General features: G+C 33.2%; 1 protein-coding gene across 3 annotated transcripts; it reads left to right on the top strand.

Annotated features, from left to right (window-relative positions):
• On the top strand, positions 1–13,541 carry LOC100783388 (disease resistance protein RPV1). Of its 3 annotated transcripts, XR_005888518.1 has the most exons (6): positions 8–690; positions 4,134–5,232; positions 5,340–5,645; positions 5,791–7,352; positions 7,492–7,612; positions 13,355–13,541. XR_005888518.1 is itself a non-coding variant. In XM_014767231.3 (5 exons), exons 1-5 carry the CDS (start codon positions 206–208, stop codon positions 6,368–6,370), a joined length of 2,175 nt encoding a protein of 724 aa, XP_014622717.1. In that variant the 5' UTR covers positions 1–205; the 3' UTR covers positions 6,371–6,511. The 3 variants fall into 3 exon arrangements, 2 of the variants coding, with proteins under 2 accessions (XP_014622717.1, XP_006596207.1); XM_014767231.3 differs by lacking the exons at positions 7,492–7,612; positions 13,355–13,541 and having other exon boundaries at positions 1–690; positions 5,791–6,040; positions 6,336–6,511; XM_006596144.4 differs by lacking the exon at positions 13,355–13,541 and having other exon boundaries at positions 9–690; positions 7,492–7,738.
• Positions 13,542–14,326: the final 785 nt, after the last annotated feature.

Genomic DNA, 14,326 nt, shown 5'->3' with positions numbered 1-14,326 from the left:
CTTCTACTTCTTCCCGTCATAAATTAAATAGATTAATTTATTCACTCTTTATTATATTTATACTTTATATTAGGCTCAAGAAAAACGCGGTGCGTGAGATACACGGTCAACACTACAATCCTATCACATTACATATTTAGATTAGACATGAAAACAAAGTTGCATTTTCTACCGCACACACCCATAGCGTAGCAATAGCATATCTATGGCTTCTACTTGTTCTTCCTCTTTTTCCGTTACCAAAAAATATGATGTTTTCATCAGCTTTAGAGGAGAGGATACTCGCGCTGACTTCACTAGCCATCTTCATGCTGCTCTGCGCAGAAACAACATCGATACATACATAGACTACAGGATCCACAAAGGAGACGAGATCTGGGTAGAAATCATGAAAGCAATCAAAGAGTCCACTCTCTTCTTGGTTATTTTCTCAGAGAACTATGCGTCTTCTAGTTGGTGCTTGAATGAACTCATCCAACTAATGGAATACAAGAAACATGAAGATGTTGATGTTATTCCGGTGTTCTACAAAATAGATCCATCTGAGGTACGCAAACAAAGTGGGAGTTATCACATGGCATTCGCAAAACACGAGAAGGATAGAAAGGTGACGGAGGACAAGATGCAAAAGTGGAAGAACGCTCTCTATGAAGCAGCCAATTTATCAGGCTTCCTTTCTGATGCGTACAGGTGCATGTTGTGTCCATATATTATAGTGTTTCAGCTTTTGTTTATATAAATTCTAATGTTTAAGGATTATTTTCACATACTACACATAACTCATGTCTATAAGCAAACCTCAAACCAATTAAATGTAACTAATTTTACAAGACAAAGTGATGTAGTGAAACGTAAGGGAAAAGGAAATGAGGATTCAACGTCTCGCTGATTTCTAAGAATTCTGAGGGTTGAAAATTGTGAAAATCTCAAATTTTGTTAAATTAACAACTGTCATCCCAAGAAGGCTTAGGTGCATATAAATAGAAAAGTACTAATGAACCACAAATTTTAAAGGAAGGAAAAATAAAATGCCTAAAAGGCCCTTACATAAAGAATATAGCAAAAGTACCCCTAAAAATACGATAAAAGATAAAATTTTCGTTTTCACATTTTAAGCTATGTGGTCTTGCTCAGAAAGTCATTTCTATGCGAAAAAGTGTACTCATTCATTAAAAACGAACACAAATGACTTTTAGGTCAACCCTGGTCAATCCTACATTTCTAATTTTTTAGTTGATAATTATTTTTCATTTAATTTTCATCACCATAAATAATTGTTATAACTATAAACAAAAATTCATTTATTATCAATATGTTAATAATTTATATCTAGGGGCACTTAATTATGAATTCAAAGTACTTTCAGAGACCAAAATGATAATAGATAATTAAGTTTAGGGATCAAAATGTTAACTAGTGATTAAGTTTAGAGACTAAAACAACAAGTTGTTAAGTTTCGAAATCAAATTCAAAATTCAAATTTTTTACACGTAACAACAAGGTAGATGACACGTGACAATTGTAACTATTACATCGTCACCAAAAGTTTCATGTAAGCACAACCTTTTGAGCTAACAAAGAAAATTAATGATAAAATTAATTTGTCTACTTTTTGTATTTTTTTTGGATCAAATTTTAATTTTTCATTTTTCATGGACTTTCTTGTCTGTATCAAACAAATTCAAGGATAAAAATAGGTATTTATTCAAGTTTTAAATCTTAAAATCTAAATGAGAAGATCAATATAGGAGATGGAATTCAAATCACATTTTTAATTTTTAGAATCAATCAACTTCTTGTTCCCTCATCCTTTTTTGTGCTTTTTATTTTTGAGAAGCAATCAACCTCTCTTCTTCCACCGTGCCTTTTTGAATGCCTTTGAGTCGATGCTTCTCACTACACACATGCCTTACATGTGTGTTCTGCTTCAACTATAAATGAAGAAAAATACGTAACCTCACCACAATCGAACATCCATAGGAGCTTGCAGGAGTCAAAATTGACCTCATCAGAGCTGCGTCCATGATTTCCAGTCAGAGATGTGCATTCTGACTGAATCACGAAGGACATTTTTTTAAGATGAGTCACCCATCTGATTGACTAAATGTGTCTGGGTCATCAGTTCTTCCAGAAAAATGGTCGAGTCAAACCAAGTTGAGTTGGGTCATATGCACATCCGATCTGAAGACCCACTCAGACTGGTGGTCACATGACTGGGTCTCGGTCCAACTAATATTTTCCCAAGGCTGAGTGGGGTATAGGCAAGGGTAAGTATAGTCCAGCATTGGTGGTTGTACCCTTGGACACTTGGCAAACATGACAACAGTCGATGATTCTGCTGACAACTTTGCGCAAAGTGGGCCAGTAGAAAGAGTCAGAAACAAGGCATAAGGTGCGATCACGACCAACATGACCTTCATTGTGCAGTTCTTGGATGATTTTCAAATGCATACTACTATGTGCGGTGCAGAGTTGAAGGCCATGAAAAGAAAAGCATATTGTAAAACAAAATTTGTGCGTTCACTAATTTGTATCTTCAACAATACTGCAATAAAGAAAGGGTCAAAATTCCAGGAAGGAATCAAAGCCAGGGACTGAGGGCATCAGCCACCCTATTAGAAGCCTAGATTTATGCTCTATGACAAATGTGAACTATTGTAGATATGCATGCCAAGAAGCTCATGACATGCAGAAAGATTTTTCAGGCTACCAATTAAGATATTATAAGGCATCATGATCAGTGAAAAGAACAAATTCACGGTGGAAAAGATAATGGTGTCAGTGTTTGAATGCTTGAAATAGGGCATAAAGTTCCACATGCATAAGTACTATAGCAAAGTTTAGCCCAAAAGGTTTCTTGCTAGAAGGCAATTGGACGATTGGATTGGCTCAAAACGGCACCAATACCAAATTTAGAGGCATCATAGTGAAGCTCAAATGGGAACGAAATCGATGCATTGAGAGGCGGCGATTGGAGCTGAGGAGGAAGGGTTAGGGTAGGGGGGAAAAGAGATCAGACTAGTGTGGGACAAACGGACTTGATGTGAAAGTTCAACGACATCACTGACAGACCAACTTCAAGGGGGTAGAAGAACACACAATTATCTTTGTGGATTTTGGTGGGAAAGAGAGAAAGGTTTAGTGGTGCGACACACTAGTAAAAGGGGATGAGTAAAAATAAACTAGGGTTAAAATGGTTATACCTTCGAGAATTTATTTTCTTATTCTTAAAAAAGTAATTTCTGATAGATTTTAACCAACAGATAATGAGAACCCATTAAATAATTTAAAAATTAACATATATGATATTACTTAACTAATGATAGAGATCTAAAATAATACTTTAAATAGATCGAAGACTCAAAATAATACAAAATTTAATAAGGATCGAAAACAAGAATAGGTAATTTATTAGAAACTAAAACATATTTAAGCTAAAAAGAAAAAGAAAGAAACAAAAGAAAACTTTTAAATCCATGTGGGTGTCTAAAGGGTGTTGTTATATTTCAATGTTAAATTGTAGAATAAAGAGATATAGTATCATCCAATGAAATTAAGGAAAAAAAATGAGATATTTTATAGCTACTTTTAAAATTTTTAATGTTTTTTATTTGTCAGATTTTAAAATTTCTAATGTGTTATCCCATTTTCTTGATCAATTAAAACTTTGTGGAAAAATGCAAGTTACACCATAGTGTGGCCATACACCATAGAGCACAAAATACAGCAATGGAGTCCCATAGAAATCATTGTATTCATTTGAATAATATGCAGAATGAGTGTGTTTACATGCTATTTATAGAGCTTGTTAGAAGTGGTAACTAACGATCTAACATTTAACAAACTAACAAACAAATTTCAATTAACGAAACAAAGTGACCTTTAACACGAAGATCTTACATTCTTTTACTTTAAGCATGGGGGAAGTTTTAATTTATTATATATTTGTTATATCCTCTCGCGGGATCTAGTGGTGTATAAAAGTAGTTGTCTCCCGTAAAAAGAAAAGGGTAGTTGTCCTTAAATCCAATTTTTACTTTCTCAATATTGATTTATTTTCATTAAAAGTTTAGTTTTATTTACTAAGTCATTATATGTAACTAACTACTTTTATTTAATCTTTGTAAATATAGGACTGAATCTAACATGATTGAAGACATTATCAAAGTTATTTTGCAAAAACTAAATCATAAGTACCCAAATGACTTTAGAGGCCAGTTCGTATCTGATGAAAACTATGCAAGCATTGAATCATTACTGAAAATTGATTCAGAGGAAGTTCGAGTCATTGGAATTTGGGGCATGGGAGGTATTGGTAAAACAACTATTGCTGAGGTTATTTTTCATAAGATTTCATCTCGGTATGAAGGCAGTAGCTTCTTAAAAAATGTGGCAGAGGAATCAAAAAGGCATGGCCTAAATTACATATGCAAAGAACTTCTTTCTAAGTTACTAAGGGAAGATCTTCATATTGACACTCCTAAGGTGATACCCTCTATCATTACAAGAAGACTCAAGCGTAAGAAAGTTCTTATCGTACTGGATGATGTGAATACCTCGGAACTTCTTGAAAATTTGGTTGGAGTGGGCCGTGACTGGCTTGGAGCTGGTAGCAGAGTCATTGTGACAACCAGAGATAAGCATGTAATTATGGGTGAAGTTGTTGACAAAATTCATGAAGTCAAGAAAATGAACTTTCAAAACTCCCTGGAACTTTTCAGCTTAAATGCCTTTGGCAAAACCTATCCTCAAAAGGGGTACGAGGAATTATCAAAAAGAGCAATGGGTTATGCCAAAGGAATCCCTTTAGCTTTGAAAGTTTTGGGATCATTGCTCCGTTCTAGAAGTGAAAATGAATGGGATAGTGCACTAAGTAAATTAAAGAAAATTCCCAATCCAGAAATTCAGGCAGTGTTCAGATTGAGTTATGAAGGATTAGATGATGATGAGAAAAACATTTTTCTTGACATAACTTGTTTTTTTAAAGGGCAAAGAAGAGACCGTGTAACAAAAATATTAAATGACTGCAATTTTTCTGCAGACATAGGGATAAGAAGTCTTTTAGACAAAGCTCTTATCACTATTACATCAGATAGTAATTGCATAGATATGCATGATCTGATACGAGAAATGGGTAGAGAAGTTGTTCGTGAAGAATCCATGAAAAACCCTGGGCAACGCAGTAGATTGTGGGATCCTGAGGAAGTCATTGATATATTGACAAATAATGGAGTAAGTGAACGATACCGTGACTGGCATTTCTAAACACTTGTCTTTGTATTGAAAAACTGCAATTTATTACAAAAGATGTGATACTAATTCTAATTTTTATTTGTTAGGGAACTGATACAGTTGAAGGAATATGGTTAGATATGACTCAAATTTCATATATAAATTTAAGCTCCAAAGCATTCAGAAAGATGCCAAACATGAGATTACTTGCTTTCCAATCCCCCAAAGGAGAATTTGAGAGAATTAATTCAGTGTACCTTCCAAAGGGTCTTGAATTCTTACCTAAAAATTTAAGATATTTGGGGTGGAATGGATATCCATTAGAATCTCTACCATCAAGTTTTTGCCCTGAGAAGCTTGTTGAGCTTTCTATGCCATATAGCAATCTGGAAAAACTTTGGCATGGAGTACAGGTACGCATCATTCACATATAAATTATGTATTTATATTTCAGTTTTGCTTTTGATAGAAATTCAAGTCTCTTTCTATAAAAAAACGAATTAAAAAAAATTACAAGCAAATGTCCTTACTTGTTTGGTCTATTATATATTGATGTAGAATTTGCCAAATTTAGAGAGAATTGACCTTCATGGCTCCAAGCACCTTATGGAGTGTCCAAAGTTGTCTCATGCACCAAATCTTAAATATGTAAGTATGCGTGGTTGTGAAAGCTTGCCTTATGTTGATGAATCAATTTGCTCTCTCCCGAAGCTTGAAATTTTAAATGTGAGCGGGTGCTCATCGCTTAAGAGCCTTAGCAGCAACACTTGGCCACAATCTCTTCGAGCGTTGTTTTTAGTACAATCAGGTTTGAATGAACTGCCCCCATCAATTTTGCATATCAAGAATCTCAATATGTTTTCTTTTTTAATTAATAATGGTCTTGCGGATCTTCCTGAAAACTTTACGGATCAAATCTCGCTTTCTGAGTCAAGGGAACACAAATGCGATGCTTTCTTCACCTTACATAAGTTAATGACTAACTCTGGCTTCCAGTCAGTAAAACGTCTAGTATTTTATCGAAGCTTGTGTGAAATCCCAGACAACATCTCCTTGTTATCATCATTGAAAAACTTATGCTTATGTTATTGTGCCATCATAAGGTTACCCGAAAGCATTAAGGATCTTCCAAAACTAAAAGTTCTTGAAGTTGGTGAATGCAAAAAACTTCAACATATACCTGCACTACCACGATCCCTTCAGTTCTTCCTTGTTTGGAACTGCCAATCTCTTCAGACAGTGTTAAGTTCAACAATTGAATCATCCAAAAGACCCAACTGTGTTTTCCTGCTCCCTAACTGTATAAAATTGGATGCACATTCATTTGATGCAATTTTGAAAGATGCCATTGTTAGGATTGAACTTGGATCAAAACCATTGCCAGCAACAGAATTAGAAAATGAGGATGCATCCTTGGAGAATGAGGATGGTGATTTTTATTATTTTCAATTAGCAAGAAATGGTAAGATTTGCTACTGTTTACCAGCTAGAAGTGGCAAAGTTCGAGATTGGTTCCATTGCCACTTTACACAAGCTTTGGTCACTGTTGAACTTCCCCCTAATTTGCTGGGTTTTATTTTCTACTTTGTTGTTTCTCAAGTCCAATCATGCAACATTGGTTGCTATGGAAGTATTGGATGTGAATGCTACTTGGAGACTAGCCGGGATGAAAGGAAGAATATATCAAGTTTCTTTGTACAAGAAAATATCTTGTCATGTCTCGATCCTCCGTTTGGATTTACGGAAGATCACGTATTTATATGGTATGATGAACAATTTTGCAAGCAGGTAATTGAAATAATTAAAGAGAGGAAAGCCATTAATGATAAGAGCACCACTCATCATCCAAAGCTTACATTTAAATTCTTTGTTCAAACCGAAAATAACAACGATGAAGTGGTTATAAAAGAGTGTGGGTTTCGTTGGATGTATTCCTTTGAAGAAGGAGGATGCAAATACAAGGAAAGCAGGGAAATTCATGAAGTAGAACCCAGTGTTGTCCAAAATAAAGTCAAGGAATCTGAGTCTAATGAGCAAGAAACATTTCCTCCAACAAAAGAATTTAAGCAATGTGTCTTCAGAACTTCAAACTTTGAAGCAGAAGAAACAGAAGACCTGAGGTAATCTTCCTAAATATCTTTATACTGATAGGGTACTTAATTTTGTTTACAATGCATACATTGTTGCTATTGCATTTTCAATTACAGCGAAACAAGCTTCATAGCATTTATATGTAGAAATATTGCTATTTATGAACAGTTGTCTTCTTGAAGAACTCTTGCATATTGGATTTGGTGGAGACCTCATGTAACAAGATGAAATTGTGGTGCCACTCTGTTGCAATATGAAGATGTACAAGCAAAAGGATGGAGAGACATAGGTAGGGTATGAATATGGTAGTATGATAAGGCATTAAGTCTGTTTTATTGTTCTTGGTCATTTTTAGGATCAATTATTTAATAGTAATTTTTTTAAAGCATAACATAATCCTTTCATCATGCTTGATCAATGCAAAACTCTTTACTTTTACACTGTTATTTTATACTCTTATATTTTTTTTCAAGTAAGAAAACAACAAAATTATATTTTATTTCATGCTCTTTACTTTTATTTTTTCTATGAAAAATTATAATATATAAATAAAGTCAACATGTCAATGTTGAAATAACAAAATACTTTTAACAGAAGGGTAAAGAAAGAAAGAACGGGGAAATTTACACTTTGTATGCTAGCTAGATTATTTAGAAATATAGTTGTGTAGGGTCTAAGAGCTTTTCCAAGGAAAAACATATCAATAAAAGCAAAAAGTGACAAAAGCCATATTTTTAAACTCAGCTATATCTGTTATTTATTTTCTTTTTGTTTCAATTTAGTCTTCATCTAATTTTTATTGTGTAAGAAGTTCATCTTCATCCTAAACTTAAGTTAATTTTTCACTTTCATCTACTAAACCCACCCACAACTTTACCAACAAGGACCCAGGCAATGATGATAGGAACTGAGAGTTAGAAGCAGTTGTGACAGCTATGTGTGGAACATAACTGCTGGTAGTTAATTCTGTATCGGATGACAAATATGTGCAGAAAATAATTGATGGTACTTATATGTATTAGGAATATATACTCCTAATAAAAAGAGTTAAAAATATATGTATTAGGAAACTTAGTAACATATAACCTTATGGAAATATTTCTACGGAACCACATGAAGACAAAGATACTAGAGGATGAAAATTATTATGTCTCATCTTTTACGATCATTTTTCCGTATTTCTTTTCGTTCTTACTTGTCATCTTCGTCCTCAAACTCTGATCCAAGAAACTTAAATTTGCTCACTGAACAAGACAATCAAACCCATGAGGTCATCCCTAAACATAATCTCTTCAATGAGGAAGTTCAGTTCGAGGAGATAAACCAAAACATGGATGACTGGAACATTCCAGAAATCCCTCAGGATACACTATATGTTCCTAAGATAATTAAAGACAAACACAGTTTTGATTATGTAATTAAGATGGTAGAAAATAATATTACTTTAGGACAAGACATAGGGGAAGAATTTCATTTATTATCAAGAAATTCAATATTTGAACATAGTAGAAAATACAAATACCTACACATAGGATGTGTCCAGGTGGCAATCGAACCATTAATTGACATAGGAATAGACGCAGCAGTCTTAATGTGTCTTAGGGATATTAGGCACAGTAAATTTGAAGATTCTTTAATAGCAACAATAGAAACAAGCCTAGGGCAAGGACCAATCTATTTCAACTATTACCCAAACAAAACGGTGAGTCTGATGGATAGAAATATTATTGACTCTCTATTCCTAAATATTCACTTTCATGGACTTGACATGAAAGAAGGATCAATTCCAGCAGCTTTAATCTATAGGATCCAGTATAAGGTCATGAACACTTGTGCATCCAGAGTCCTTCTCAAACCCCAAAGAGGAGAGACAACTTTGTTTATCACCGATATAAAAAAGGCCAATGTTTCTCTCCCCATAACTATAAAATGGGATGAGGTAACTCTTCCTGAAAAATGGGTTATGGACAAGGCCACACCTTCAATCCCCAGACCTACCCCTACCATAGAGCAAATTAAACAAGATAATTTTGGTAAGGTTGAAATAACCTTCAATACAAGAAACTCTTTCTCGTCCAAAATAGAAGCCTCAAGACAATCTGAGTATGAATCAGCAAGAAGGTCTTTTTCAGTAAGGACCCGAATAATTCCAGTAGGATTATCTAGATTTAAGTCACACAACCAGCTTTTTAGCATAAACCTCCAAGGATTAGATACGACTTCTAGTATACCTAGAACCACGTACAACCAAGAACAAGAGGATGAACAAAAATCAATACAATCTCCAACATATTCCTCTATGCATGAACCTTATGATGTTATCTGACGAATTTAGCATTGATAAAGAAACCCTTAGAAAAACTTTTAGTCTCTAGAGAATGAACCTCAAAGGAGATGGTTTTTTCAACATTTTAAGGGGTTAAAAATAAAACAAATCCAATACAAATTTTATGAATTTGTCGAAAGAGTCAAAATTAATATTCATTTCTTTGATTGGTTTCATGCTTATACCATTAAAGAAAATTTAGACTACCCTTGGAAACAGGACATAATAGGTGATCCAACAACCAATGTTATTTCTAGCTAGCAAATCAAAGATGGTGAGTTAATCCAATCGGAATTACCTCCCACAATATAGTATCAATTGCCAAAGGTCAAAATTAGTAATGATAAACTTGTCATGGCCACACCCTTTAAAATGAAAGATGTCAAAGAGGACATTACCCCAAAAGACATGAGAAGCCTAATGGAACAGGCTAACTACACCAACAAATATCTTCAAGTATTAAGAGAATCCATTAGCAAAGAAAAAATATCTCCTAAACCCAAAAACCATGAAGTATCAATGTCACATGTTCCAATAGAAAAACATTTATTCAAACCTTTTAAGATTAGTGAAAAGGCAAAACAAAAATTTAGGAAACTTAGAAAAAAAAATCCCTTACAGAAGAAATAAGTGATAACAATATTGAATTATTAAGCAAGATTAATAGTTTGCTTAAGATCATCCCAAAAACACCCCAACCGTCGAAGGAATCATCCAAGATGAGAACTAGAAACACCTCCAAACTAATTAATGTCATTAACGATGATAGTGACCAGAACTCAGAACAATTAACTAAGGAAGGTTCAGTAAAAGATATCAATCCAATTAACACCAAACATTGGAAAACACCTTCCAAACTTTATTACCAAAGGCCAACCACCCCTGATCTTTTACTAGAAGAAAGAGGCGAAAGTAATTTTAAAAGCTTTAGTGCAAATAACATCTATTAATGGAATATAGATGCTCAAACAGAATATAATATCATGAATACACTCCAACACATGACCATGGTAGTCACGACATACCAGACATCCCATGAGTGTTCGAAAGAAACAATTATAGATATTTTGGTTGCAAGATTCTCCAGCCAATTAAAAGGATGGTGGGATAATTCTCTCACTAATGATGAAAAATCAAAGATATACAGCACTGTTAAAACGGATCTCAATGGGAAAATCATTACAAATGATGGTAATGAGGAGATCCCTGATGCTGTTAATACCCTTATATTTACAATAGCCCAACATTTTATTGATAACCCATCACTCTAGAAAGATAGGTCAGCAGAATTATTATCCAACCTTAAGTGTAAAACTTTAGCAGATTTTAGGTAGTACAGAGAAACCTTCCTCACTAGAGTTTATACCACAGAAGATAGTCAACAACTTTTCTGGAAAGAAAAATTTCTAACCAGTCTTCTAAGATAATTAGGAGATAAGGTTAAGTTACGGTTAATTAATTTCTTATGTCCAGAAAGTAGCCTTAAAAATTTGTCAAGATGACAAAATCTAGAGACAACTGGCCAAGGATAAAGCCCAGACTAAAATTTTTACCTAGTTGAGAAACAAGGAAGTCTCTGGATCAACTACTTTCAAGAACTCCAGATGGGCTTTGAACCCAATTTTTACTTGATTTGGTTCAACTTTGGATAAACAAAGCCCATCAGCAAGTCCATGAAAGTGGAAATTAGCAAAATTTTGATTTTACGTTTGATTTTATGATGGAACCAAAGTTGTCTATTAGATTTGGATAAACAATATTAGCAAGCCCATCAGCTACTTTTAAGGTCATGAACCAGATATAATTTTAATATACTAGCTATTAGCAAAAAATTTACACTGTGAATCAATATATATATATATATATGTATATATATATATATATATATATTAGAAATAATTTAAATGCAACTCTTAAAATAATTATTACAAAAGTTAATCACTTTTAGTTATATAATAATTTACTATTGGATGACAATATAAAAAATATACATATTGTCAATATATATTCTAATTAAAATCTTGTTTAATTTAAAAGCATGATGACAAGAATATAAGAAACATACTATAAATTAAATTTCAAAGTTAAACTTAATTTACCATCAGCAAGTAGGATTTGGTATTGTTTTTGGCTTAACATTGCCAAAATCGTATTTTATTCTATACCATGAGGTGAAGATGGGGTTCAAAAGTAGGATTTAAAGAACAATAAAGATAGAATAAAAACAAGATTTAAGATATGTTTAAATAACACTAATGATATGATGAAAATAAGACTAATAAACATGGGGTGTAAGATAAGCGTTTACAACTTCAACGATCATAAATTTATTGCTACAAGAAATGTTTTTTTGAAATAATATATACCTATTCTGAAAATGTATTTCCGGAATTATAATATAGTTCTAGAAATATATTTCTTGAATAAAGACACTTGCGAAAAGGAAAATGATTTTCTAGGGGTGTACTCCTTTAAGTAAAAAGAATATAATGGATAATTAGGATGTAAAAAAGGGGGTGTAAATAACAAGTGCCTTTTTAATTAAAAGTTGGGCCAGTTGAGGAATATAAGAATGAAAAGCTTAAAAGCACAAAAAAACCCTAAATTGCACATACTAGATGAAAGAAACATCACAAACACAAAGGAAAGAAATTGTGTTGTTCACAAGTACACAGAGGCACAACTTCTGCAAATTGAGGTGAAACTTAGAGATGTTCATACACCCTTCTTCCATTTCTCCTTCTAAAATCAAATTTTCTTTACATGAAACTCTCTCTTTCTAAGATCCCTTTCTATACCCACACCATTCTTTCTCTCTTAGCCTCTTTATTTCTATTCTTCTCTTCATGTTGTCTTTGTCGATCAAGTTCGTATCCCCCATTTGATCATTGATTTTTAACAAAAGTGGTTGAGCTGAACCAATTTCTTCTAGGTTGTATGCATGTGTGATCCAATGTGCCGCTCAGATCGACTATATGATCGATTTCAAGCTAACCATCCGATCAGTTAATTTGAGATGCTTATGATAACATTGCACTACTTCTTTCAAGATCTTTAGCAACATTTGCTCTTTTACATTTATTAAAATGTTAGTATAGATTGAGATAACATAATATTGTAACATTTTTTAGATTACATATTCAAGTGTTTTATTGTTTTATATTTTTTAAATCAGGAACATTCATTTTCTTCTACTCAAATATAATTTTCACATTTCACCTATCTCTCTCTTTCTTGATTCTTTTAGTGCCTCACTTTTGGCTCTAAGGTTCTTCAAGTTTGGCCTTCCTCTTATTACAATAACCCCTTCTATATTTTTCTCCATTTCTTGTTTACCTTAGGTTTTCCTTTTGATTTCTTCAATTTGTAAAAAAATTGAATTTTGGTTTTTCTTTTTTCTTTTATGAGCATTTCCCATTCCCTTCAATGTCAACCAACTTTTCCTCATGTCAGAAGATGAGTTTGTTCTCTCTTTCCTTATCCCTCTTAATTCCATTTATTTCTTATTCATTTACTGTTAATATCTTTTTGCAATTCTCTCACATGTTTCTTGTGATTTTGTTTAGCATGAGATTAATGTATGATTTTCTCAATTTCTTGTGTTGTTCAATGAGACCATGAAGCATGTCAAGTTTCATGTCACACTTAGGTTTTTAGGGTGAAGAGTTGGGATAAGAAAGAGGTGATCAAAGAGGTTGTGTGTAGGTGGTTGATTGTGACCTTTTTCGGGATTGCAAAGTAGTGGGGCACGAGATTCATGAAGGAGTAAGGGGTTTGGTGGGCTAGTAAAGGGAAGAGAGTGTTGATGGTCTGACATGGAAATTTAGGCATGGAAGTGTGCCTAGATCTTTGCAACCATAATACTACACTTTCTCCCATGGTTAGAGACACAGTAAGAACTCTCTTTCTCCTTATGTGTTTTTATCTTTTTTTCTCTTTATTTTTCCACGTCAAAGGTAATGCAAAGTTGTGTATGTTGGATAACATTTTACAAGTCCATCGTGTTTTGGAATCACTTATTTAAGATGAATAAAGCTAATTTAGTGTAATGATCATGGAATCAACCACTATCATAATTTTATTAGAAATGAAATTTCTACAATTTTCAATTCCTGAATTCATTATGAACAAGAACATCTCTATTTATTTATGCTACTTTACACATGTACCATACACTTCCATTAGACCAAGCAAGCAAAAACCCAAAAGAAGGCACCATCTTAGATATGCAATAGAGCTATATACTAGTTGCACCATCTATTAAGTTGTCTTTCTAATTGTTGCATCAATGTTTCTCAATTTAAATACTCTTTTTGTGAAGCAAAATTAATAAATAGTTGGTTTTCTAGAAAATTTGCCATAACAAATGCTTGTTCTTGCTCATAATGGATTTAGGAACTGAAAATTGCTAAAATTTCATTTTCAATCAAATTACGGTACATAGTGGCTGATTCTAGGATCCTTTCACCAATTTAAAACTATTTAACATGAATAAAGCTAATTTAGTATGAGGATCCCTGAATCAGTCACTATCACAATTTGATTAGAAATAAAATTTTTGTAATTTTTAGTTTCTGAATTTATTATGAGCAAGAATAAACATCTATTATGGCAATTTTTCTGGAAAATTGGTTATTTATTAATGTTGCTTCACAAAATGAGTATATGAATCGAGAA

This window comes from Glycine max, chromosome 14 (assembly GCF_000004515.6).
Source record: "Glycine max cultivar Williams 82 chromosome 14, Glycine_max_v4.0, whole genome shotgun sequence".
Classification (NCBI taxonomy): Eukaryota; Viridiplantae; Streptophyta; class Magnoliopsida; order Fabales; family Fabaceae; genus Glycine; species Glycine max.
The sequence above is the reverse complement of the archived record's forward strand: the minus strand, read 5'-3'. Positions and strand labels throughout refer to the sequence as shown.